Source organism: Apodemus sylvaticus, chromosome 7 (assembly GCF_947179515.1).
Source record: "Apodemus sylvaticus chromosome 7, mApoSyl1.1, whole genome shotgun sequence".
NCBI classification, from domain to species: domain Eukaryota; kingdom Metazoa; phylum Chordata; class Mammalia; order Rodentia; family Muridae; genus Apodemus; species Apodemus sylvaticus.
Window position 1 is genome coordinate 78,574,515 of NC_067478.1, and position 24,146 is coordinate 78,598,660.

Below are 24,146 nucleotides of genomic sequence, written 5' to 3' on the forward strand. Positions count from 1 at the left end.
TGGAGGGAGAGTCTAGTTAACTACCTCATAACCTTCTAGAAGCAAGTGATATCTTTGTTGGAAGTAGTTTTGGGCATGCATTTTTAATGCAGTTTTGTGCTACAAACGTACTGATTCTAAGCACAGACTCAGGAAGATGGTCCTGCAGAATAAGGCACTTCCAAGATTAAGTTTCGACCTTACATTCCTCCTATACTAATAGACTTATCTTTTCCCCAAGGAAAGCACATTTTGCCCGATTTAACCCCTTCCCCCACGTTCCATCTTTTCTTGGTCACATAAGCAATAAAATTGTTTCTAATCCTTGCCTTAGGCTAAGGCTTTGATGGTTCCTCTAATCCCCTTAACAATGGTTTAGGGCCACTTTTGAAAACCTGTACTCTCCCATTTCTATTACCAGCCCTGGAACATTTCTTATTAGTGTTCCTTAGAGATGATTATGTTGAATCCTAAATTGGGATTTAGAAGAAAAAGAACTGGAGACTTCACATTTATTAACTGGTGTGATACAAGCTGGAATTACTGAATTCCCATAAATAAAATTTCACTTTTGAACATTTGCTTTGTTACTTTTTAACACCAGCAGACTTGGTAACTGCCCGATGGTAACCCAACACATCGACAAGTCTTTCCCCACTGGCCATTCAGTCTGCAGAGTAACAAGTCTTTTGGTCTTCTGTCATTCTGAGGTATGGCCTACTGCCCTCCTTTCTGTACGATCTGGGCAAACCGACCAGTGATAGCAAGAGTAGTGTCAATGAAACGATCCACACAGCTAGAGAGGCAGTTTTCAGTGCGGGAGTCTAGCCGACTTCCTGGCTTCTCCACACACTTATCCCAACAGAGTTCCATGAAGTGATGCACCTACGGGCAGAGAAAAACCTTTAATCATTAGGGTATGAGAGTCTTAGTTCCTGAGTCTGTGACTTTTAATAATATATCCAAGACAACTTCAGGATTACTCTTTCTTTTCTTTGTCACCAGTAATGGCCCCATATCTGCATTCTTACAGACAGTAAATTCTCATTAGAACTCATTTTTGCAGAGCGATGTTGGGACATGCCTTTAATACCAGCACTTGGAAGTCAGAGAGAGGCAGGTGGATCTCTGAGTTAAGGCCAGCCTGGTCTACAGAGGGAGTTGCAAGACAGCCAGGCTACAGAGAACCCCTGTGTTGAAACCAAAATAACGACTCACACTTTCACAATTCTCAAAGTAACTAGCAATATTATAAAATGAGAGGAACTCAGGACACACTAACCAGTCGGTTCTAGATACTTATCAGTATTTCCAAGGTTCTCTTGATTAAACGATTAAAACCCTAGTTTGAAATACGCCTGAAATACTCCAAACCCCCACACCAATTGAGTCTACACTGATTTGCTGCAGGGCTCATCTTTCTCTAATGATCACCATTTCCAAATACATTATCACATGATCCAATGCAGAGGCAGCGGGCAACAACGAACCCAGACGTCATGGTGAGAACGGGTGTCTCGTCTAGAGGCACCTGTGCTCCGAGGTCAAAACCCAGAGATTCCGAAAGCCATTCTGGACCAGCGACCGGCTAATAGGACCGCATGCTTCTGTTGCCCAAACCTTTCCGCGGCTTTCCAACCTTTTCCTCCCAAGCAGCGCTTGCCTCAAGGGCTCTGAGCACTGTAGGTCACTAGGGCGGGTAGCAGCCGGGATCGGGTGGGCCCGCAGTGCCTCAGTGTCCAGAGCTCCGAGAGTGCCCCGGTTCTGCTCACTCTCCTTTCCCTGTTCCTCATCCTCGTACCTGCGCAGTGAACTGCGCCTTCTGCTGCTCGGCGGCCACCAAGCGTTGTAACTCAGCTTCGTCCGCTTCCCCAAGCTCGGCCATTGTTAGCGTCAGGCGCTTCGCAGGGGTACGCACGCGCGGTGGCAGCGCACCGCCTCCTGCCTTCCGGTTCACTCTTGAAGTTGCTTCCCCGTTCTTTTACGCGGGGCGGGACTTACTACGTAACTGCTTCCGGGTTGTAGGGTGACCTTGAGCCCTCGAAAGCGACATGGCGGGTCTCTTAAAGCTGGGCTTTCTCTGCAGTGGCCAAGGAGCTCGAGGTGAGGCGTCTTGGCCATCAAAGGTTCTTACTGCAGCCTGGAGCAGGGGAAAGGAAAGAGTTAGGGCTCGACCGCCGGGTGGTGGGACGTCTTGAGAGGAAGGAACTTCCACTTGTGCCCTCGAGGCACCTTTGCGGACACAGCGGTGACCGCTGTAGCCTAGAGGCCCAAGTGTTTAATGCTGGCTGGTCTCCCCAGCTCGTGCTTTCCGCTTCTGGACTGTGGTTGTGACGCCGGGCTAATGTGAAAACAAACTCCTATTTGAGTGTGGATGGAAGGAATCTGTTTGATAATTTGCTTTGATTGGCTTGCTATGTAGTGCTATCTTTCCTCCATCTAGCTATGTAGACAAGACTTGACTGCGTCCCGAGTGCTGGCACGACAACCGTGCACCATCACTCAGGGTTTAGATAATCATTTTAACCAGACATTTTCGTTATTCCAGGCGCCTACGAGGCTGGTATACGAACACGAATTAGACAGTTTTAACCCTCGAAGAAACTTTCTTGTGTGTAGGCTACAGGCAAAGTAAAGCAAAACCTGTTGTGTTATATGAATATTAGTAATGAGTATAGAGAATCCCTTGCTTTGGAAGGACTAACCTGCCTTGGTTATGCAGGGAGTTACATTCTAGTTATAGTAAGAGCAGCAAAAGCCAAAGTGCGGTGATATAAAGATGCGCAGGGTGCAATAAATTGGAATAGATATATGTGAAAGTAAAAGTGTGAAATTAGCCTAGAAAGGCAAAATGGAACTAAGCCACAGAACTCATTTTATTATATTTTGAAAATGCAATCTCTCTATGTTGCCCTGGTTGGGAGTAAGATTGAAAGGTTCGATAGGTTTACAATCTTGGTTTATTTTTGCTGTTACTGTTGTCACTTAGGCTGTCCTCGAACTTGTCCCGTATCAGCTTCCTGAGTAGCTGGTGTGCACCTGACCTTGCAATCTTTTTCTTTGAGCCCAGCATCTCACTTTTTTTGAACATATGCCCTGTTGCCAGACTATATAGCCTCAGCCTCAGCCTAGACTTAGGGTTAGTGTAGGAGATGGCCTTGGTGGAGATAGAGCAGGTTCAGACCCAAGTCATGGAGATGAGATAAGCACGTGGTAGCCAGGCGGGTGCAGTCCTACGCTTGGGAAGTACAAGAAGAAGAAGGCAGTCTCGGGAAGTGTTAAGGAGATGTGTTAGTAGGATTTGGTAATTTATAGAGGGAAATAACTGACTGGCTATTGGCTATTACTGGAACTGACTGCATGGAGTCAACTTACTTAAGCATCGATTGTTGGAACAGACATGGGGTGTATGAAAAACAGTGTCACAGTTGAACAGTTGGGAAGTGCAGACTTAGGCTACACTTTGTAGAAGAAAGGCTAGAAATGGCTCAGGTCTGCTTGCACAAGCTGATGAGTCTAGTGCTTGGTGCTGGAGATGGGAGAGTCAAAAGGTTCAAGGTCATAGGGCCAGGGACAGAGAGTAACTCTAGCTCTGTAAGGCAACTCTCTTGAATTAGGAGCTAACCTGGTCTGCGTAGAGAGTTGCAGGCCAGCCAGGGCTACACAGTGAACCCCTGTTAACCACCTTCCACCCTGATCCCCTAACCCACACGCACATGCACACCTCCAAGAAAAAAAAAGACAGGAGAGAGAATATTAAGTTATCTTTCTGTGTATGTATGCAGTTAGCATTATGGGAACTCATTAAACCTTTGTTTACTCTGCCTAATTTTTAGCAGTGTTATGAAGTAAATGCAGTTGTTGGCTAGTTTTTGCCTAGTTGTTGCTTGTTTTTGATACAACTTAGAGTTAGTTGGAAAGGGGGACCTTAACTGAAGAATTGTCTCCATTGGATTAGCCTTTGTCTGTGCCTGTGAGAGAGTGTCTTGCTTGAGGATGTGGAAAGACCCCGGCCACTGTGGGCAGCACAGGCAGTTGTGCCTGGGCTGAGTAATACAGTGAGTGAGCGTGAGCCGAGGAGCAGGCCTGTGAGCAGCACGCCCCTGTGAGTGTGAGCCGAGGAGCGGGCCCGTGCACACACATAGTGGCTAATAACTATAACTCCAGGTCTAGAGTAGATAAAAACTCTAGTATCTAGTTAGAACTCTAGTAATAAAGAAAGATGTCTGCTTGCACCTGGTATGCACATGATGTTACATGTCGGTAAAACACTCATGCATATTAAGATAAATCCTTTAAAAGCAAAAACTTACTAATTTTTGTGGCATGCTCACGGCCCCTGTCTTTGCTCCCTCAGCTCTGTTGCTCCGAAGCCAGGTGGCCAGACCTGCTTACGTGTCAGCATTCCTCCAGGACCGGCCTACCCCAGGATGGTGTGGTGCCCAGCACATTCACCTGTCACCAAGCCACCGCTGTACGTTCTCCCTGCCTCTGCTCCGTCAGCAGCTGTATTTATTATTTTAAGCGTGTTGGTGGTTAGCCTGTATGTCTGTCTGTACGCTTGCATTCCTGATGCACAGGGTCCAGCAGAGGGTGTTGGATTCCCTGGAAGGGAGCGAGTTAAAGAAGTTGTGCACTGCTACTGTTTTGGGGATTTGGCCATCTTTACCTGGGCTAATAATACGTTTGGCAGGTGGGTCTTGATGTCTTCTCAGGGAGACACTCATTGTCTGCTGGTTAAATAAAGACCCAGTTTACAAACCTTTGTGCATACAGTGCAGACATGGTGGACTAATACCATTTATATTCACAGAGAACCTTCTGGCCTAACTCTTCAAAATGTGTTACATTATTGTTAATAAAACAATTCTTTAGGAAGTCTGTTCAGTGTGACTTAGTTACTGGTGTTTGTTTAGCCAGTGGAAAGGAGCCAATTGTACATAAAATCAAATCCTATGACTGATTCCTGGATTTAAAGCTGAGTTTTTTAGGTTGATTAAAACCATATGGGATTTTGTAGGTGAATACTGTGTGGATATTCACATTAGACATTCTAAACATGACTAATGAGCTAACTGGATTTCCATTAAAGTCTGGAGGGAGAAATTTTTTTTTTTTTTTTTTTTTTGTCCTAGCTGGTCTGAAAATTGCATTGAAATCCAGTCTGGCCTCAAATTTGCAGTGATCTTCCTGAGATCATAGTTTTGATTTGCCATTTTGTTTGTTAATTTTTTTGAAATAGGGTTTTAACTGTAGCTGGCCTGGAATTCACTGTGTATTCCAGACTGCAGCCCTCCTGTCTTGGCCTCTTTGATGCCGTTATTATTTGGTGCCTTCATGCCTGGCTGCTGAAATATAGAGATTTGTAAAGCATCTCTGTTTTTATTTTTTATTTTCTGCCTTTCGGTCCTCTTAAGACGGCCACTTAAAAGATGAGAGATTCTAGCTATAGGGCTTTTCGACCTTTTAGAACTTTTTTGTTTTTGAAAAGTTTTTGTTTCTGGATTCCTTTGTTAGATTTATCAGACTGGTTTTGGAGTACATAGGACTGAAGAAAGCCCTCTGAGGTAGTATGCATAGATTTTACTGTGTATGCTTGCGTGCATTTTTCTGAGTAGGAGCTCCATTCTTTTGTGAGGTTCTAGGAGTTCTAGCCTCTTAGAAGTGCATAGACCCTATGCTGTTTTTGACCATTTAAGAGCCTTCTTCCCGTTTCATTTGTGTGGCACTGGGTTATAAAGAGACACAAGAAGGACTGTAACCTTAACAAGTAGCCTTAGACCTTTGATCCTTTTTCACTCTGGCTTGAGCTGTTTTTAAAACATACCACATTTCCCCCAAAGATTAGACAGTTATTAGCATTATTATTTTAAAGGGGTTTCGTCAGGGATTGCTAAGTTACATTCATAAGACACCTGTGTGGCTGAAGTCAAAGACTGCCTTAATCTCCTCACAGGTGCTCAGCCTGCCTCCTTGCTTATGAGCAAGAGTGTGTCTTGTGCCCAGAGACACAGGATATCTGTGCTTCTGATGGATTTGCTGTGTATACTGCCTACATTCTGAACGTTTTGGTAATCATGTGATTGAAGTGTTTGTTCTTTCTCAACTCTTGTGAATCTGGTTCCTTTTGTAGCTGGTTCCAAGGCTGCATCTCTGCACTGGACCAGTGAGAGGGTTGTCAGTGTTTTGCTGCTGGGCCTGCTTCCCGCTGGGTACTTGAATCCCTGCTCTGCGGTGGACTACTCTCTGGCTGCAGCCCTCACCCTGCATAGTCACTGGCAAGTACCACAATCCCTCTGTGTTGTCTGCTTGGTCTGTTTGCTACAAACTTGTCTGTTTATAAAGGAAGCATTGAAATCTCAAGGCTTGTAGAAAACTTAAAAGCATACAAACAACTATCAATTGTCAGCTAAATCTGGGTATGTGGGTAGATTATTGATATTATATGTTTTTGAATCAAGGTTTTACTATGTAGTCCAGGCTGGCCTTAAACTTGAAATTGTCTTGATTCAGCATCAAGTGCTGAGATTGCTTGCACATGTGTACTTCTGTTTTAGCAACTTTTTAATTGCTTTAAAGAAACATTGTTACCAAAGTTCATTTGGGACTTAATGGTTTTAGAGGGTGAGTCCATGGCCATCCTGGTGGCCAGCAGGCATGGAAGTGGAGTGAGAGTTCAGATCTTGATCTATAATTAGGAGTCAGTGGGGGAGGGGAAGGAGGGAGAAGGGAGAGGGAGAGAGGAACTGGGACTTGCAATCTTTTGAAAACCTCCAAGGCACCCCCTGTGATACTTCCTCCAGCAAGGCCACACCTCCTAGCCCTCCCCAAAGAGTTCTTCCAATTGGGAACCAAGTATTCAAATGCATGAGCCTATGGAGAGCGCTCACTCAACCCACCATAATGAGCATGCCTGCTATGTGTCCGTCTGCTTGGCTGCCGTCTTGACCTTCATAGTCTTTATAGGCACTTTGAACACAGTTTTTGTACAGTTGAGTTTCCAGTTGTCTCCCAGGCTGCTCCTCCTGTATCCGTTTGTCTTTTTGAGACAGGATCTCACGTAGCCAAGGAAGACACTGAACAATTCATCTTCCTGCCTGCACCTTCCAGTGACTGGGGTCACAGACCTGTATCTGCAAATCTAGTCTTCCTGTATACTGTCTTTGAGATGAGGTTTTACTCTGCAGCCCTGGATGACCTGGAACTTAGTAAATAGTCTGGGCTGTCCTTGAACTCAGGGATCTCTGCCTCCCTTGTCCTGGCCTTCCAGGCGTGCACCCCACGCACACCGGGCTCCTCCTCTGCCCGTGTGAATTGTCGTCATCTCATGTGCTCTTGCTCACACCCTGAACCTGATGCTCATCCTCAGTTGACCCCCTCCCTTGGTGTTTGTCGTCAGCACAGCAGCCCCAGAGATCTTGTCACATGTTATGTGGGGTCGTCATTCCCTCTGAAACCTATCTCAACTTACTCAAACTAAAAGAATTGTTAAAATTTTGTGTAGACTCTGCATGTGATATTAGGACCTACGAGTCTGTCTATTTCAGGGAGCTGAAACAGGAGGGTTGCTAGTTCAGAGTCACCCAGGGCAGCGAGCGAGACCTTGTCTCTGTAAAAACTTACATTCTCGAGGGTGGTAGAACACACCCGTGATCTCCATTTGCCGAGGTCAGAGGATCAGCCATATTACATAGTGAGTTCAGGTCCAGCCTGGGTGACAGTGTGAGACCCCGTCTCAAGAAACCAAAATAAAGGGTTAGAGAGATGGCTCAGCAGTTAAGAGCACTGACTGCTCTTCCAGAGGACCTGTGTTCAATTCCCACGACCCACATGGCAGCTTACAATTGTCTGTAACTCCAGTTCAGGGGAATCCGACACCCTCCCAAACACATGTAGGCAAAACACCAGTGAACACACAAAAATAAATCATATATATGAAGAAACCCAAATAAAACAAGGTAAAATAAACAGAAGACTGCCCTGAGAGCCTTCAACACCCCCACCTCCTAGCTTGACCCTCCTCCCTGCACATGAGTGCACACACTCACACACTCATACACACACACACATACACACACACACGCACACACATACACATACTCCTCTCATCTGCAGCTGCTCTTTCCAGGCACACAGGCTTTCTTACTAGTCCTCAGGTGTTCTGGGGACCCTCCATTTTGGTCTTCACTATCTTCATGTGTGTGGGTGGGTGTGGGTGTGTAAACCTGTTACTAGTTACACACCTGGTTTGTTCCCCATCTCAAGTTTTGTTTTTTTTTTTTTTTAGATAATTTTAAAATTTATGTCTTTTTTAGTAATTATGAGTATTCTGTCTGCATGTATGTATACCTGCACTGCAGAAGAGGGCATCAGACCCCTTATAGATGGTTGTGAGCCACTATGTGTGTGCTGGGAGTTGAACTCAGGACCCCTAGAAGAGCAGCCAGTGCTCTTAACCACTGAGCCATCTCTCCAGCCCTGCACCTGAGATCTTAAACACCGTGTTCTCAGCAGAGAGTTCCTTGCATTTACTTACTCTGCCATTTGTCTTCTTTCCTTGTCTTCTTAGGAGCACTCACTCACTACCTTCTATCTGCTCCATTTTCTGTGTGTTATTTTGTGCCTTTGTCCCTTCCCTCTCTATCGTGGAAATGCAGATACAGAGCTGGTCATGGGCCACAGTTGTCTAGAGCTTGTCTAGCATTCCTAAGGCCCTGTGTTTTGTCCCCACCATCCAGGCATGGCGGTGCATGCCTGGAATCCTAGCGGTCGGGAAGAGGAGGCAAAAGGGTCACAAGTTTAAAGTCATCCTTATCCTTAGTAAGATCTCATTTCAAAAAATAATGCAGTTATAACAAAAAAGAAAGCAAAATGTGTCTGTACTAAAATTTACACAAGAACACCATAGCTCGTTACTTAAATTAGGTAAAAGTGGACACCATCCATTTGGCCTAACTAGAGTATGGTGTCAAGGTCATACCATGGAGTATTAGCCGCATAAAGGAATGAAGTCCTGAGGTGTGCTGCAGTGTGGAGATTGAAAGAAGTGTGGCTCAGGGCCATCTTGCGCAGTCTTACTGTATGAAGTGCCAGAATAGGCACAGCTACAGAAACGCGCTAGTCCACCGGTGAGTGGGTGGCGAGTGGGACAGTGCTTCCCGAGTGTGTGAAACGCTCTAGCGTTAGTGGCGATGCTTCACAGCTCTGACTGTACTAAACTGCCAAGTATATATTGTTAAAAAGGTGAATTCTGTGGTGTGAGTTATGTCTAAATGAAACTGCTATAAAAATAGTGAAGTCAGGCCGCTCCTTATTAGGAACTCTGTCTGTGCTGAAAGCCTACTGGCGTTTCCTTAGGGCCCAGTCCATCTGCTTGCTGTGGTTTTGCTTGACTCGCTGACTCCAGTCTCATTAACGTCCTTACTGTTCTTTAGGGATGCCAGGATCAGAGTCACTTGTTTGGGTGTTGTTCTCCCGCACGTCACCCTGAGCTCTCTCCTCAGGCTACACACACAGTTACTCACTCTTTTGTTTCACTAGAAAGTCTGTTTTTGCACAGAGGGAGTACCCGTTATCTATTGTCCTCAGCATTCCCAGCATGTTCCGCACACAGCACCATATGCTCGGTGCACTCTTCATGAGTGAAGCTCTGTAGAACATGTGCTGTAGTTAAAAATGAAAAGATTTTACAGATAGAGGAGCATTTACTTTCCTGGAAATGTAAATTCCCAGGATGAGCTCTCTTTATACATTATTAGCAACTCTCTTTGTTTGTTTGCTTGCTTGCTTTTTAGGACAAGGTTTCTCTGTGTAGCCCTGGCCCTCCGGGAACTCACTTTGTAGTCCAGGCTGGCCTCCAACTCCCCTCTGCTTCCCTGGTGCTGGGATTTAAGGCTTGCACTACCACTGCTGGGCTGTTAGCGAGTCTGTTGCATTTTGGTTTCCACTTTTTAAACATGAGTTGCTTTGGCTATTACTCAAAGCATAGAAACAATCCTGCCTGTGAACAGCTGCACGGGGTCCCTGCGAGAGCAAACAGTTATTGGAGTCATAGAGAAAGACTTTGTATTTTGGGGTGTTTTGTATTCTTTTGGGTGCGTGGGGAACTTAACTTGTCTGCATGGCCTCTAACTGCCCTGTGTTTGACTTTTCATTAGGGGCCTTGGACAAGTGGTTATCGACTACGTTCATGGGGACACACTGCAGAAGGCTGCCAAGGCAGGCCTCTTGGCCGTCTCAGCTCTGACCTTTGCTGGGCTTTGCTACTTCAATTACCATGACGTAGGCATCTGCAGAGCGGTTGCCATGCTGTGGAAGCTCTGAGCTTGGTGCAGCATTCGATTGTATGCCTCCCTGCCGCTGCCTCACCAGTGCCGCTCACCTCGCAGTGAGGAGGGATGAAGGATAAGGCCATTGGTGGGCAGAACGCCTTCTAATTACATGGTTATTTTCAGAATTTATTTGTTGAAGAAGAGGTTTGAGGAGTTAGGTTGGCCCATTTGTGAGTCTGAGTTCCATGTCCACTGAGTATGGTCGCCAGCTCACAGGCCTCATGGTGTAACTGAACATTTCATAGCTCATGTTGTCTTTGACCAGCTTTTCTGAAAGAGAGCCAGCTGATTGCTGTCAGGATAAGAGTAGCTGTCTCTCCTCAGACCAGGAGGGAGTGCTGTGCCCTCATGAGTCAGACATGGCAGGAAACTGGAAAGTGTTCCCTTTGGAACCTTCCATTCTTGTTCAGGTGACACCAGCTATGGCTCTGTTTCTAGGGGACTTTTAATCAGGAGATGCTCTCAACTCAATTACTGATTTTTTTTTTTTAAGTCTTAGGAAGGAAATCGAGGAAAGCTAGATTTAAAGAAGTTCAATGTAGGGAGTTCTCCTTGTAGGTGGGTTAAAATATGACAGATTGCAAACAGACTACTCTTCAGATGTATCTCACTTGTACAGAAATGAGCTGTCCAAAAATATAAGACTAAGGAATAACCTGTCTTCCCACCGTGGGAGTTGTTAATGAGAAAGTGTACTCTGGAAAAGCAAAATTTTTAAATAAAATATTATATAATGAAAATACATTGTACTTCTTTTTAAATGTGCTAATATTCTCTAGTGTTTGGGTTTTGTTTGGTGCTTGTATGTGTGAAATAGAGCCTGCAGGCTCATGCTAATCTGAAACTGTAGTAAACCAGGCCAGACCAGAATTCGCTAGGTAGACCAGGGTGGGCTCAAACTTTGCAATCTTTCTGCTTCTGCTTCTCAAGAGCTGGAGTTATAGTTGTAATCCATAAAAGTCACTTGCTTTGTTCTAGTTTGAGGTGGTGCCTTAGCTTGTTGCCCAGGCTGGGCTCAAGCCATGTGACTAGCCTCCTGAGTAGTGGCCTGTGTGCACGACTGTAGTTTTATTCATTAAAATGGTGTTATGCCAGGTATGGTGGTACATGCCTGTGACCCCAGCTCTGTGGATGCGCTGGCTGTAAGCCTTGATGAGGAACACTGGACATGTCGCTCCTGGAGGTTCCATTTGCAACATGCATCAGTATGTCAGGTGGCGAGATCAGAGGCCATGTACTAGGAAAACTGAAGAGGGCCTGGAGAGATGGCTCAGTGGGTAAAGACACTTGCTGCCAAGCCTGACAGCCTGGGTTCAGTCCCAGGGATTCACACAGTGGAAATATGACTCCCATTGTCCCATGATCTCTACAGGTGTGCTGTGGCACACATGAACCACACGCCCCCGAAAAGAAAATCTAATATAAAAAAGGTAGAGGCGGATGAGGAGGCTCTACAGGTGAGGTTATCTAACTGCCGAGCATGACAACCTGAGTCAGCCCCAGGGCCCACAGGGGGGAGGATGAAATGAGCCCAGTTTATCCTCCAAGCTACGTGAGCACATGCGAACAATACAGAATAAGGATAATAATAGTAACGGACTAAGAAGACAGAGCTCAGGTAGAAAGCCTGCGGGCAGCGCAGCGGCTGCTGCTTGTATCTTTTTGTTAAGTGCTGGCCTGTGCGCCAGCCTCAGCCTTAGTGTCAGTGTCTAGGCTCCACAGTTGGTGACCAATGGGAACGTGAAATGTGACCCAGTGGCAGTGGCTTCCGCGGGGCTGAAGGCAAACTGACAGCAGTATCTGTAAAGTGCTGTGCCTTCTCAGTGCAACGCTCCAGGGAGATCTGAGGCAGCGGTGCTTTCGGGATTCCTTCCCAACCGCCAAGCTAAAGCACGAGTGATGAACGGTGGTGAGGCCTTAGGCACTCCAGAGTTCCAGCCACAGAGAGTGACTGACTGACTACAGGGTGAGCCCGAAAAGAATTCTTAAGTACTGACTCACCTGGTATGTGTTGGGATGCAGGGAGGGCCACACTCCTGTGGAGGTCAGAGTGCACCCTGCAGGAGTCAGTTCTTTGACCATGTGAGTTTTGGAGACCCGACTCAGGTCAACAGGCTCAGGATCAAGCACCTTACCCGCTGAGCCATCCCCGTCCCGAAGCCAGATCCTTTTTTTTTTTTTTTTTGCAAGTGTTTAAAATTGAAAATAGTTTCTTCTCTCATAGAATAGGTGTCCCAACCACAGTTTCCCCTTCCTCCACTTCACCTAACTCTCTTCCAGATCCACTCCCTCCCCTCCATTTCCAGAGTAGGCCTCCAAGAGAGGTCAGCCAGACTGGACAAAACACTACAAAAGACAAAGACAAAACCCTAATGGGGGCTGGGACAAGGCAGCCCAATAGGAAAAGTCTCAAGAGCAGGCAAAGGGGTCAGAGATACACCCATTCATACGGTTAAGAGTCTCAGAAACACCAGCCTAACAGCCATAACATGTACACAGAGGATCTGATGCAGTTATTTCTTGTATGTGGGTATGCATGAACGTGTGTGCGTGCAGAAGTACACACGCACACACGCACGCGCACACAAAATCAGTGCAGTTTCTATGGAGACCACAAGAGGGCACCAGATGACAGATTTTTTTTTCCTTTTTCTAATTTTTTTTTTTTAAAGATTATTTATTTTATACATATGAGTACACGACCATTCCTCTCTTCAGACACATCAGAAGAGGGTTCTAGACCCTATTACAGATGGTTGTGAGCCACCATGTGCTTTCTGGGAATTGAACTCAGGACTTCTGGGATAGCAGTCAGTGCTCTTAACTGCTGAGCCATCTCTCCAGCCTGGGTCCTCTGGAAGAGGAGCAAGTGCTGTTAACCACTGAGCCATCCAGCCTCCCAAGTAATATTAGGATGGATTTCCTCCTTGGTTGGCTGAAAGGATGGGATGTTGCTTTCATGCCAGAGGCACATTGTCATTCTGGGGGAGAAGGCAATGCTGTGCTCCTCGGTAATAATTACAAGGAACAATGGCCGTGGACACCAATTCTCTTTTTGCTGTGTTCTTCAGAGTAGATACATTCTACTAAGTATAGCTTGTACTTTTACTCTACTAAAAGTATGGCTTTTCTACCTCCACTTCTATTTCCTCCAACATCTCTACCCCATTCAGACTCAGAGCGATCTCCCTTCCTCCCTCTGACACTAGCTAATGTCCTCGAGTTCCGTTCTGCTTCAAAATACCTTGAGAGAGGTACTCTGTGCCCCATTACCGCTGTGAGCACCAGTCAGGATGCTAAACAGCACATGCACAGAGGGGCCTGAGTCTTAAATGACGTCACTGCACCGCCACGCCCATCCGCATCTGCGGACTCCAGACAGTGCTTCCGCTTCCTGCAGTCTTCAGTAGGAGAGCTGATCTTCCAGAGTAGGTGAGTGTAGGAAGCTTCCTAGTGGCTGTCTCATCATCCACGGACCTGGTCCTTTTATTTATACCTCTAGCTTGAATCTATTTCCTATTATAAGTTATGGTGTGACAAATGGTCTTGGATCTGTGTCTTTGGTTTTCTGGTGAACATGGATTTTTCATCTTTGTGTTTAACCTCTGTATTTGTGGAACTTATTCAGATTTATCTTGTTGTTGTGTACCTGTGTTTGGGGGTTAGGAGGAACATGTTTGTGCCCATGTAGAGACCAGAGGAAGATGCCGGGTCTTTTTCCTGGTTGCTCTCCCCCTTATTTTTTGAGGCCTGGTTTCTCACTAAATTTGACTTACCATTTTGGCTCCGCTGGCTGCACAGTGAGCCCATAGGATCCCTCCCCTCGGTGCTGGTATATACTGCCCTGCCAGCAATTATATGGAGCTGGGGCTTTGAACTTAGGTCCTCTTACTGTGCCAGCAAGTGGTCTTACCCACTGAGTCACATTTTTAGCCCCAAATTGTGCTTTTTGAAATTTCTGTTTTGAAACTGGTCTTGCTACACAGTCCAAGCTGGCGGTGAACTCAGCTGAGTAGCCCAGGTTGACCTCAAACTCCCTTTGGCCCTCCCACCCCAGTCTCTTGCATACAGAGACTGCAGCCATGTGTCCCATGCCCAGATTTTGACTTTATTGTGTGCTTTTCTTCCTCTCCTTGTGGCACAGCTACTCCACCTTTTGTCTTAGCGTATGTTTTCTTCGTTTGTTACTGAGTTCGTGTCTTCAGGTGTGACAGGGTAGATTGGAGGGATGGCTCATTGGTTAAGTGCACGTGCTGCCCCTGTGGCGACTCAGGGTTCAATCCCAAGCACACACGTCAGCTTATAACCCTCTCTATCTCCAGTTCCAGGGGGAAATCAGACTCTCTTTTGGCCTTTCTGGGTACCACACACACACATGATACACAGACATACATGCTGGCAAAACATCCATACACATAACATTTTAAAAAACATTTTCCAGCTCCATTTCTGGTTTGACTATTCTTCTAAAGAGCTGGGTGTGAGCTGGGCGGTGCTGGCTCACATCTTTAGTCCTAGCACTCAGGAAGCAGAGGCCGGTGATCTCTGAGCTCATTGCCAGCCTTGTTACAGAGTGAGTTCCAGGACAGCCTGGAACCACACAGGCTACACAGAAAACCCTGTTTTGTACACAAAAACCAAACAAACAGCCTGGCGGTAGTGGCACACGCCTGTAATCCCAGCACTCTGGGAGGCAGAGGCTGGCAGATTTCTGAGTTCGAGGCCAGCCTGGTCTACAGAGTGAGTTCCAGAACAGCCAGAGCTATACAGAGAAACCCGGTCTGGGGGGGGGGGGGGGGGAACAAAAAACATAAAAGCAAATCCAAAAAAAAAAAAAAAACCCAAAAAACAAAACAAAACAAAACCCAAACAAACAGAAGAGAGGGAGAGATGGGTGTGACTGATGGTTTGACACTTGAACTGCGACTCAACTCTGTTGGTGGCCTGTGGTACAGACTCCCTCTCCCTCAGACTGACTGTCACACCCACACAGAGCTGCACTGTTCCTTGCCCTCTGGGCTCTTACTCTAGAGCTGTATGCTTATTCACTTAAAATTTTTTTCCAGTCACTTAGGAGCTCAAAGAATTCAACAGGTTTGTATTTAGGTCCTTTTGTTTCATCTAATAAATTTATTCAATAAAACTCTTGTGGCATTGCTGTTGGTGAGCGAGTCATGCACCAGTAGATAGACCTGTTCTGAGCCCATTGGAGCAGCCCCGGTAAACCCAGTGCATCACAGTGCAAAAACAAAAGGGAGGAGACATGAAAGTGCACACACACACACACACACACACCACATCATGAACACACACATGCATGCACGCACCACACTCACAACTAACACTTTAGAGGCAGCCTCAGCAGGATGTGGTGGCACATGCCTCTAATCCCAGCAGTTGGGAGACACACAAGAAGAGTGAGTTGGGGCCAGCCTGCGCTTCATAGTCAGATCCTGTCTGAACAAAAACAAAACAAAAAGATGAAGCAGAAGAGGAGGAAGCTTTTATCTGGATGTCTTGGAATTTTAGGACCAATCAAAGTGAAAATGGATTCTCAGGGCATTGTTACGTTGTGTTCCAGGAAACAAACATCTTAAATAGAGAAGTGAGTCAGAGCCTGTGAAACTTATGAAAAAATATTAGTCACCGGGAGAGCAGAGCTACCTAAAGCGGACACAGCTTTCTCTTTGGGCCTTTTCCTCTGACTTTGGGGATTCCCACACTTGTTGCTCAATTTGGCAGCTGCAGGCCACGAGCAGTGGCGGCACCCAGCAAGCTGTAGCTGGCCGGTGCCAGGAGCGGCTCCGTTCAGCTCCGTTCTTTGTGTTGAAAACAAAGATGGATGACCAGGAGGGTTTTAATGGCCGCTATAAAGGAAAAGTTATACAAGTTTCCAGGAACATGGGAAACTCTCGGGGAGATAAATTTAATTCTGATTTGGAGGTGATTTGGAATGAATTAGTTCTGTGCTCTTTTTTTTTTTTTTTTTTTTTTTTTTTTTTTTTTTTTTAGTTCTGTGCTCTTAAACAAAGGGACAGAGAGTGAATGTGACTACCTGTGACTTGTCAGGAGAGCTAGTTAGCAGTTATCTGTCTCAAAGGCTCAAAGTTAGTGAGGAGTCTCTGGAGTAGAAGAACGTATGAATGACCCCCCTTTCTCTGTATGTATGGGATTTATTAAAATGACTTACAGGCTGTGGTCTAAGTAATCAAACAATGACAGGCTATGAACAGGAAGTTCAAGAATCCAGAAGGTGCCTAGTCCACAGGCTGGATGTCTCTGCTGGTCCTCAGCACTCTGGAATCCCATAGGAGTGGCTCTAATGCCAGTGAAGGAATGGATTTGCTAGCAAGGCAAGGACAAACAGCCAAAGTGTCTTTCCATGCCTTTCTATTGGCTTCCAGCAGAAGGTATGGCCCAGATTAAAGGTGGATCTTCCCACTGCAAGATCTGATTTAAAGACACCTGTCTTCCTACCCCAAGATCTGGCTCAAAATTGTGTCTTCCTACCTCAAAGGTCTGGACTAGAAGTGGGGTTCACCAACTCAAATCAGGCAATAAATCTCTCACAGGGGCACCCTCCACTTCTGGATTGTAGTTCATTTCCAGATGTAGCTAAGTTGCCAACAAAGGATGTCTACCACGTGATCCATGTCTAAGGCTTAACTTATACTGGGCGGACATGGTTGTACAGGGCAGTGCCTTCAGGCTGAGGCAGAAGGATCTCCTGGCCTAGATAATGAGTTCCGAGTCAGCCTGGGTTTTTAATGAGATGTTGGTTGTCTCAAAAAAAAAAAAAAAACAACAACAACAACAACAAAAACCAAAACAAAACCCAAACCCTCAAAATAAATAACAATCATAAGTTGGGAAGATGGCTCAGTGGGTGAAATATTCGTCTTTCAAATGTGAGGACTGGAGTTTGGATCTGCCCCCTAGCTATAACTCCAGCTTTAGAAGGATGGATAGGGTCTACAGAGCAAGCTGGCTCTTCAGACTAGCCATCCTGTTGAGCTAGCTCTGGGTTCGACTGAGAAAGCCTGCCTCAGTGAATAAGGTGGAAGAGCTTTGGAAGATAGTTCCTTCAGGCTTCCACATACATGTGCACACATATGCACATGCATTCACACACTTGTGATTCACATGCAAACACATATATGAACCCACACATAAACACAAAAAAAATGGAAAAAGGGAAGTAATCAGTAAGGAAGATTAAACTTAACTTTCAAAATGGGGGTGGGAGATGCTCATATTTCTTCAGGAATCCTTCTTTGCTCGGCAGCATAGACCAGTGGGAGGTTCTATGAGTGGAGAAGGAGAAATCAGACATTTGACAAGGATGTAGGCTTCAAGTTCAAGGGTCAGAATTTGCGCCTTGGAAACACAAAGATTTTTTTTTCTGATAAGCCAGGCATGGTGGTTCACACTTTCAATTCCAGCATCCAGGAGGCAGAAGTTGATAGATCTTTGTGAGTTCAAGGCTAGCCTGGTCTACATTACAAGTTCCAGGCCAGCCAAGGTTACATAGTGAAACTCTAACTCAAAATAAAAATCTAAGTCCTAAACTCATTATTTATAAGTGTAATTGAATGCCTGGAAAGGCAGAAGTCTAAGATTATGCTGCCTCTTGACAAGTCGAGGCATCTCCAGCAGATACTGTTTTAAGTAAGGCTGGGCATGGCAGGACCTGGGCATAGGATCTGGGAGGCAGAGTCACATACACACACACACACACACATACACACACACACACACACACACACACACACATACACACACACAAAGAGAGAGAGAGAGAGACAGAGACAGAGATAGAAAGAGACAGAGACAGAGATAGGGTTGGGGCAAAAGTTCTTACCTTGAGTCCCTGACTGACCTCCCTCATGGACTGTGATCTGGAATTGTAAACAACTGCCACCCCCACCCCTCCCCCACACACCTCATTGTTCTGTGGAGTGAGAGCTGCATAAAGCAACTGAACGAAACTAGAACAACTTGGTAAACTTAGGCTGAGCCATGGACGGTCAGTAATGAAGACCCCTTAGTAGAGGAGTAATGATTCATCTCAGAAGCATGTGCTGTGCGGTTGTGGCTAACATGTGCTTCACTATCTTACTTTGGTTTGAGTGAATGGAGGACCCATATTTGTGTGGTGGTCAGAGGACAACCTGTGGGGCTGTGTTCTCTCCGGCCATCGTGTGGTTCTTGGGGATGGGACCAGCCTGCCAGGCCTAAGGGCAAGTGCCTTTACCCAGAGTCCTCTCTCCTTGACCAAAGACTTTTGCCTTAAAATTTTCCCTTTATTGTTATCTTATGTGCATGAGCATTTTGGCTGGATGTATGTCTGTGCACCACACGTATCCTTAACAGCTGAGCCATCTCTCCAATCCCAAGATTTTGTTTTTGATTGCATTTCCCCTACACACTGGCAGGCTATGACCCAAAAAAGCACAACAGTTTTGAAAAAAGGAAAACGGATATCTTTGAGTCCTTCAGGAGGCCTGCCTGACTTCGGATTCATTTCCCTTTCATCTTACACCAGTCAGAATGGCTAAGATTAAAAATTCAGGAGACAGCAGGTGTTGGAGAGGGTGTGGAGAAAGAGGAACACTCCTCCACTGCTGGTGGGGTTGCAAATTGGTACAACCACTCTGGAAATCAGTCTGGCGGTTCCTCCGAAAACTGGGCACCTCACTTCCAGAAGATCCTGCTATACCACTCCTGGGCATATATCCAGAGGATTCCCCACCATGTAATAAGGATTCATGCTCTACTATGTTCATAGCAGCCCTATTTATAATTGCCAGATGCTGGAAAGAACCCAGGTATCCCTCAACAGAAGAGTGGATGCAAAAAATGTGGTATATCTACACAATGGAGTACTATTCAGCCATTAGAAACAATGAATTCATGAAATTCTTAGGCAAATGAATGGAGCTAGAGAACATCATACTAAGTGAGGTAACCCAGACTCAAAAGGTGAATCATGGTATGCACTCACTAATAAGTGGTTATTAACCTAGAAAACTGGAATACCCAAAACATAATCCACACATCAAATGAGATACAAGAAGAAAGGAGGAGTGGCCCCTGGTTCTGGAAAGACTCAGTGAAACAGTATTCAGCAAAACCAGAACAGGGAAGTGGGAAGGGGTGGGTGGGAGGACAGGGGAAGAGAAGGGGGCTTACGGGACTTTCGGGGAGTGGGGGGGCTAGAAAAGGGGAAATCATTTGAAATGTAAATAAATTATATCGAATAAAAAAATTTAAAAAAAAGAGAACTTTCACTCCTTTATCCCACTTTTTTTTTTTTTAGATTGCCCCTTTCCTCTTGTGTAATGACGCCCCACATGAGCTAAAGTTATGGCCTTTATGCAAACATAAAATGAATGCATCGTTGGGCTGGGCACGGTGGGAACACGTGCGTAGTGCTAGAACTTGAGAGTCGGAGGTAGCAGGATCAGAGGTTCAGAACTGGATAAGGGCTGTGACTCAGCGGCCAACGTGCTTGCTGCCGAGCCTGATGATCTGAGTTCGACCTCCAGGATCTACATGGTGGAAAGAGAGAAACTAGACTAAGTTGTCCTCTAACCTCCACACGTGAATCAGGCTGAACATGCAATGACAATTGCATATGTATGCACGAACACACACGCACATATGACTACTGATGCTACCAAATACTACTAATAAAAGGCTTAATGACTACTTAGAAACGTGAGGAAACAGCCAGGCAAACATGCCTTTAATCCCAGCACTTGGAAGTAGAGGCAGGTGGATTTCTGAGTTTGAAGCCAGCCTGGTCTACAGAGTGAGTTCTAGGACAGCCAGGCCTACACAGAGAAACCCTGTCTTGAAAAACCAAAAAAAAAAAAAAAAAAAAAAAACTCTAGACTGTCTTACACGTGAGCTTCAGGCTCGTTTGGCTTCCTTAAGCGGCACGTGCACACTTCCCTGAACTTAGCCGCCCATGAAGACTGAGCTGAGAACTTGATTTGTGGCCATCTGTATAGTTAATGACACATCGCTTGGCAAATAGCACTTAGTTCATGGGGGCAAGTTTGATCCCTCACCTAGGTTCAACTTTCCATGCCAAGGTCTCAGGAGAGAAGGGTGGTGTCTTTCCAGGTACTTACTGGAAGCCTTGGGTGTGCAGTGTTATCAAGGTGGAAGGGCCGTGCTGGCTGGAAGGGGTGTGTTGGCCATGTGGGGTGGAAGTGTTGGCTCTGCACATTGTGTGCAGCCTGTGCTGCTGGTGACCTCGCTGCTCTTGGGCCAGAAGGTGTGGGTATTCGGTTTCCTATAGCAAATCTTTAACCACGCAAGAATCTGAAGCTACCTGCCACCGATCAATGTCAAACAAAGCCTGAGTGACAGATGTCCCCTTCTGCCCCTCGATGCAAATACTTCACTGAGGACACTCAAGACTGCAGAGCTCTAGGGGCTTGCAAACTTTTAAGTTACACTTTATTTTGTGTGGAGTATGTGTGTGTGTGTGTGTGTGTGTGTTTGCTCACCCAAACTTTGGGACCTTGGAAAAGACCTGTGGTTTATTTATCTAAGAAGCTGGACCCAGGATGGCCAGCCTGTCTCCAGATCATAGCTGCTGCTGCCACCCTGCTAGTCAGGGATGCTGACAAAATAAACATGGGACAGGAACTTGTTATCTCCGTCCCGCATTCTATTGAGGTGACCCCCCAAGAATCCACCCAGTCAGTGGCTGTCCAACACCAGCGTGATAGACTTTCAGGCTCTACTTTGAAATCCCCCTCAAATAAGAGATAATCATCTGTCCTAAACCCAGCAATCCTGCTACCTGACTTGTCCTCAGACATATAGCATGATTGCTCTCTAGTTCTGGGGCACATCCAGAATATCATGCCAGACTTGAATGACATCCCCTGGTCAGACGTGGAACAAAGCTGCCTCATGGACAGGAGCAGCTTCATCCAGAATGGAGTCAGTTAGGTGGTAATGGACTTGGGGTCTGTTATTTGGGCAACTGCTTTGTTCAGCCCAGAAAGCTGAACTAAGGACTCTAACCCAGGCCTTAAAACTGGCAAAAGGAGCCATAGCTGACATCTACACCGACAGCCGATGGGATTATTCCCTGCTGAAGGAAAAAAAAAAAAAAATCCAAAGGAAGGAAGGAATACTTGCTTTACTGGAGGCCTTGTGGCTTCCTCTCAAAGTGCCCACAATTCATTGCCCCAGGCATCAGAAAGCACGAGGGAATGGGCTAGCAGATAGAGCTAAAGGGGAGGCTGCCCACGCCTCCACTGCCAACATCCTGGTAGCTTTGTTGCTCCCCGACTCCTCCCCCAAAACCCCCCTCCCCGTGCTCCCAGCCATCCTGAATATACTTGTGAAGACAAATGACATCAGGTGAAATGCCAAGGAGTTTACAGAAGAGACGGCTGCTCGCTGGTCTCTGACGGCTGCACCATCCTACCTAAGGAATTTGCTAAGCTACTCATCAGTCAGATTCACCAAGCTTCACACCAGGGTCACCGAAAACTGAAGGAACTGCTGTGAGGGGCAAAGTTCAAAATATTTGACTTAGGACACATGTTTGATCAGGTAATCTCAGACTGGGCCACCTGCCAGGCTGTGAAATCCTCAGGCCCCAATCAAGGAGCCACTCCAGGAGTGAGAATCAGGGGTCAATGGCCAGGGGCTAATTGGGAAATAGACTATATAGATATAAACCCAGGAAGTATTTTCTAGTTTTTACAAATAACTTTTCAGGATGGGTAGTAGCTTACCCTACAAAGGAGGAGACCGCCAACATAGTGGCAAAAAAGCTTCTGGAAGGCATCACACCCAGGTATGTTGCCTACCTTTCTTAGGTCTGACAGTGGACCAACCTTCATCTCTCAGGTAACTCAATCTCTAGCACAGGTTCTGGGGAACAATTGGAAATTACACTGTGCATACAGACCCCAGAGTTCAGGGTAGGTAGAGAGGATGAGTTGGTCCCTGAAGGAGGCCTTGACCAACTAACTCTTGAAGCTGGTGGCAACTGGGCATCTCTCCTCCCTTATGCCTTATATAGGGCAAGGAACAGCCCCTATACCTTAGGTCTATCCTCACTTTTGAGATCCTGTATGGGAGCCCCCCCCCCCATGCTACCTAACGTCCAGTCTTATATCTTAGTTGAATATGACCAACAGAAGTTTTTAAAATCCTTGGAAGCCCTCCATAGAATCCAGAAGCAACTGTGACCTACCATTTGCCAGGTTTGTGAGTCTGCTTCTCCTCCTGTCCTCCCGTCCCCTCCCCCCATCGCTTTGAACCAGGTGATTCAAATCTCTGGATTACGAGACATAACCACAAGACTCTGGAACTTGGCTGGAAAGGACCTCGCACCGTGATCCTGATGGCACCTATGGCTGCAAAGGTGGATAGGATCAGGATGTAGATACACCACTCCCACATTAAGCCTGCCAGGAGAGAGACCATTCAGCAATGAGGTCCCAGAGGAGGAGACTTGCAGTTGAACTGCACAAGAACGATGGAAGGTCCCCCCACACCCTGTCTATCCACCTATCCTGGGACTCCAGCGCTCCTGGTCCTGCCTGCTGGCTGCTTGTGCTTGCCGCACCAGCCACCAGCCCCCTTACTATCTGGGTAGCCCCAGGGTGGGGTAGAGACAACCCTGTCATCAAGTTCCTGGCTGGCAGGAAGGCTGATTGGACTGCTGGTTCTTACTTAACTCCTCTCTCTCCGGACTTAACACAGAACAGGGAGGGGTTGGATAACGGACAGAGGCTCTGCATTAGAAATAAGGTAACCCCAGCCTATTCCCCCCTCTGCAACCACATTGTAACCCCTACTGTTGCAGGATACATGCTGCCCCCAGAGAATGCTTGGAGGACTTGTACCTTGGGCCTTACTCCATGCATTTATGGCCTGGTTGTAAACACACTGAGGATTCTTATGTTCTAGTACAGCTTGTACCCAGAGTGACTTATTACTCTGGGGAGGATGTCTTCAACCAGCTAGCACCTCCAAACAGTAAGGGCGGCCATTTCCACTGTGTTACTAGGTTCTCTCCTTGACATAGGACTAGCTGGAGCTGCTAGTGTACGAGCCTCAGAAACATCTAGAGGAATTACTGGAAGTGGGGAATAAAGCTAGGCTGATTCAAATCAAAAAAAGTGACAGACTTCAAATTGGCAGTTAAGGAGACTAGGTCTAGATTTGTTTTCAAGAACTGGGCAATTCTATGAAAGTCCTGGCCTTAGATGCTGCCCCACCACCTGGCTTGAGGCAAGGACAAACAATGGGTCAGCAGCGGTTTCCAGACTTCCCCAGCTACTTCCTCAGCCAAGTTTCCAGATCTCCACAGCAAGTTTCCAGCCCCCACATGTCTGTGTGGATGGACCCAGCAGATTAATATAAAGGTCACCTACCCCGGAACTCCCTGATGTACTTTAAATCAGGCCTGCAAACTCACTTGGATGCCTCTCTATTCTGGTAATGGGAGACCCCAGCATGTTGGACTTCTACAGAATAAGACACTCTTTCCACTTACATACTATTTGAGTCTGGGGTAGCATTGTTCAGTGCATCATGGACTCTTACATTCCCTTCTTTCCCCTCTGCCCCCCACCCCCCAGCTCTCAGACCTCCAGTCCCACCTTTCCCTTCCATTGCCCAATCATAGGCTCTAGTCTTTATTTGACCACTTAGAATGGGGAGAAGGTTCAGTGAGATCACATGAGTATATGAACTACTCCTCATAGGGGGAGGGTCAGCCTCTCTTGAGGAAGCAGAATTAACACCAAAATACAAACAGCACCAAGGCAACCCACAACAGGTCAGAAGAAG

The 24,146-nt window shown here is 46.3% G+C and overlaps 2 protein-coding genes across 2 annotated transcripts; one reads left to right on the forward strand and one right to left on the reverse strand.

The window, feature by feature from the left end:
* Positions 1–477: 477 nt before the first annotated feature.
* Positions 478–1,918, reverse strand: Timm8b (translocase of inner mitochondrial membrane 8 homolog B). The gene is made up of 2 exons (XM_052188391.1): positions 1,781–1,918; positions 478–864 (listed from the first exon to the last, which is right to left on the reverse strand). The coding sequence occupies exons 1-2, from the start codon at positions 1,862–1,864 to the stop codon at positions 697–699; spliced, it is 252 nt and encodes an 83-aa protein (XP_052044351.1). The 5' UTR covers positions 1,865–1,918; the 3' UTR covers positions 478–696.
* Positions 1,919–1,975: 57 nt separating this feature from the next.
* Positions 1,976–11,050, forward strand: Sdhd (succinate dehydrogenase complex subunit D). Its single transcript, XM_052188390.1, has 4 exons — positions 1,976–2,082; positions 4,337–4,453; positions 6,113–6,257; positions 10,137–11,050. Exons 1-4 carry the CDS (start codon positions 2,031–2,033, stop codon positions 10,300–10,302), a joined length of 480 nt encoding a protein of 159 aa, XP_052044350.1. The 5' UTR covers positions 1,976–2,030; the 3' UTR covers positions 10,303–11,050.
* Positions 11,051–24,146: the final 13,096 nt, after the last annotated feature.

Bases quoted from the DNA above. Each gene is read 5' to 3' on its own strand.
- Timm8b (XM_052188391.1), bottom strand. From the start codon at position 1,864: ATGGCCGAGCTTGGGGAAGCGGACGAAGCTGAGTTACAACGCTTGGTG. The intron at 865-1,780 runs GTACGAGGATGA...CTCTGCCCGTAG, and splicing joins AGGCGCAGTTCACTGCGCAG to GTGCATCACTTCATGGAACT.
- Sdhd (XM_052188390.1), top strand. From the start codon at position 2,031: ATGGCGGGTCTCTTAAAGCTGGGCTTTCTCTGCAGTGGCCAAGGAGCT. The intron at 2,083-4,336 runs GTGAGGCGTCTT...TTGCTCCCTCAG, and splicing joins CAGTGGCCAAGGAGCTCGAG to CTCTGTTGCTCCGAAGCCAG. The intron at 6,258-10,136 runs GCAAGTACCACA...ACTTTTCATTAG, and splicing joins CTCACCCTGCATAGTCACTG to GGGCCTTGGACAAGTGGTTA.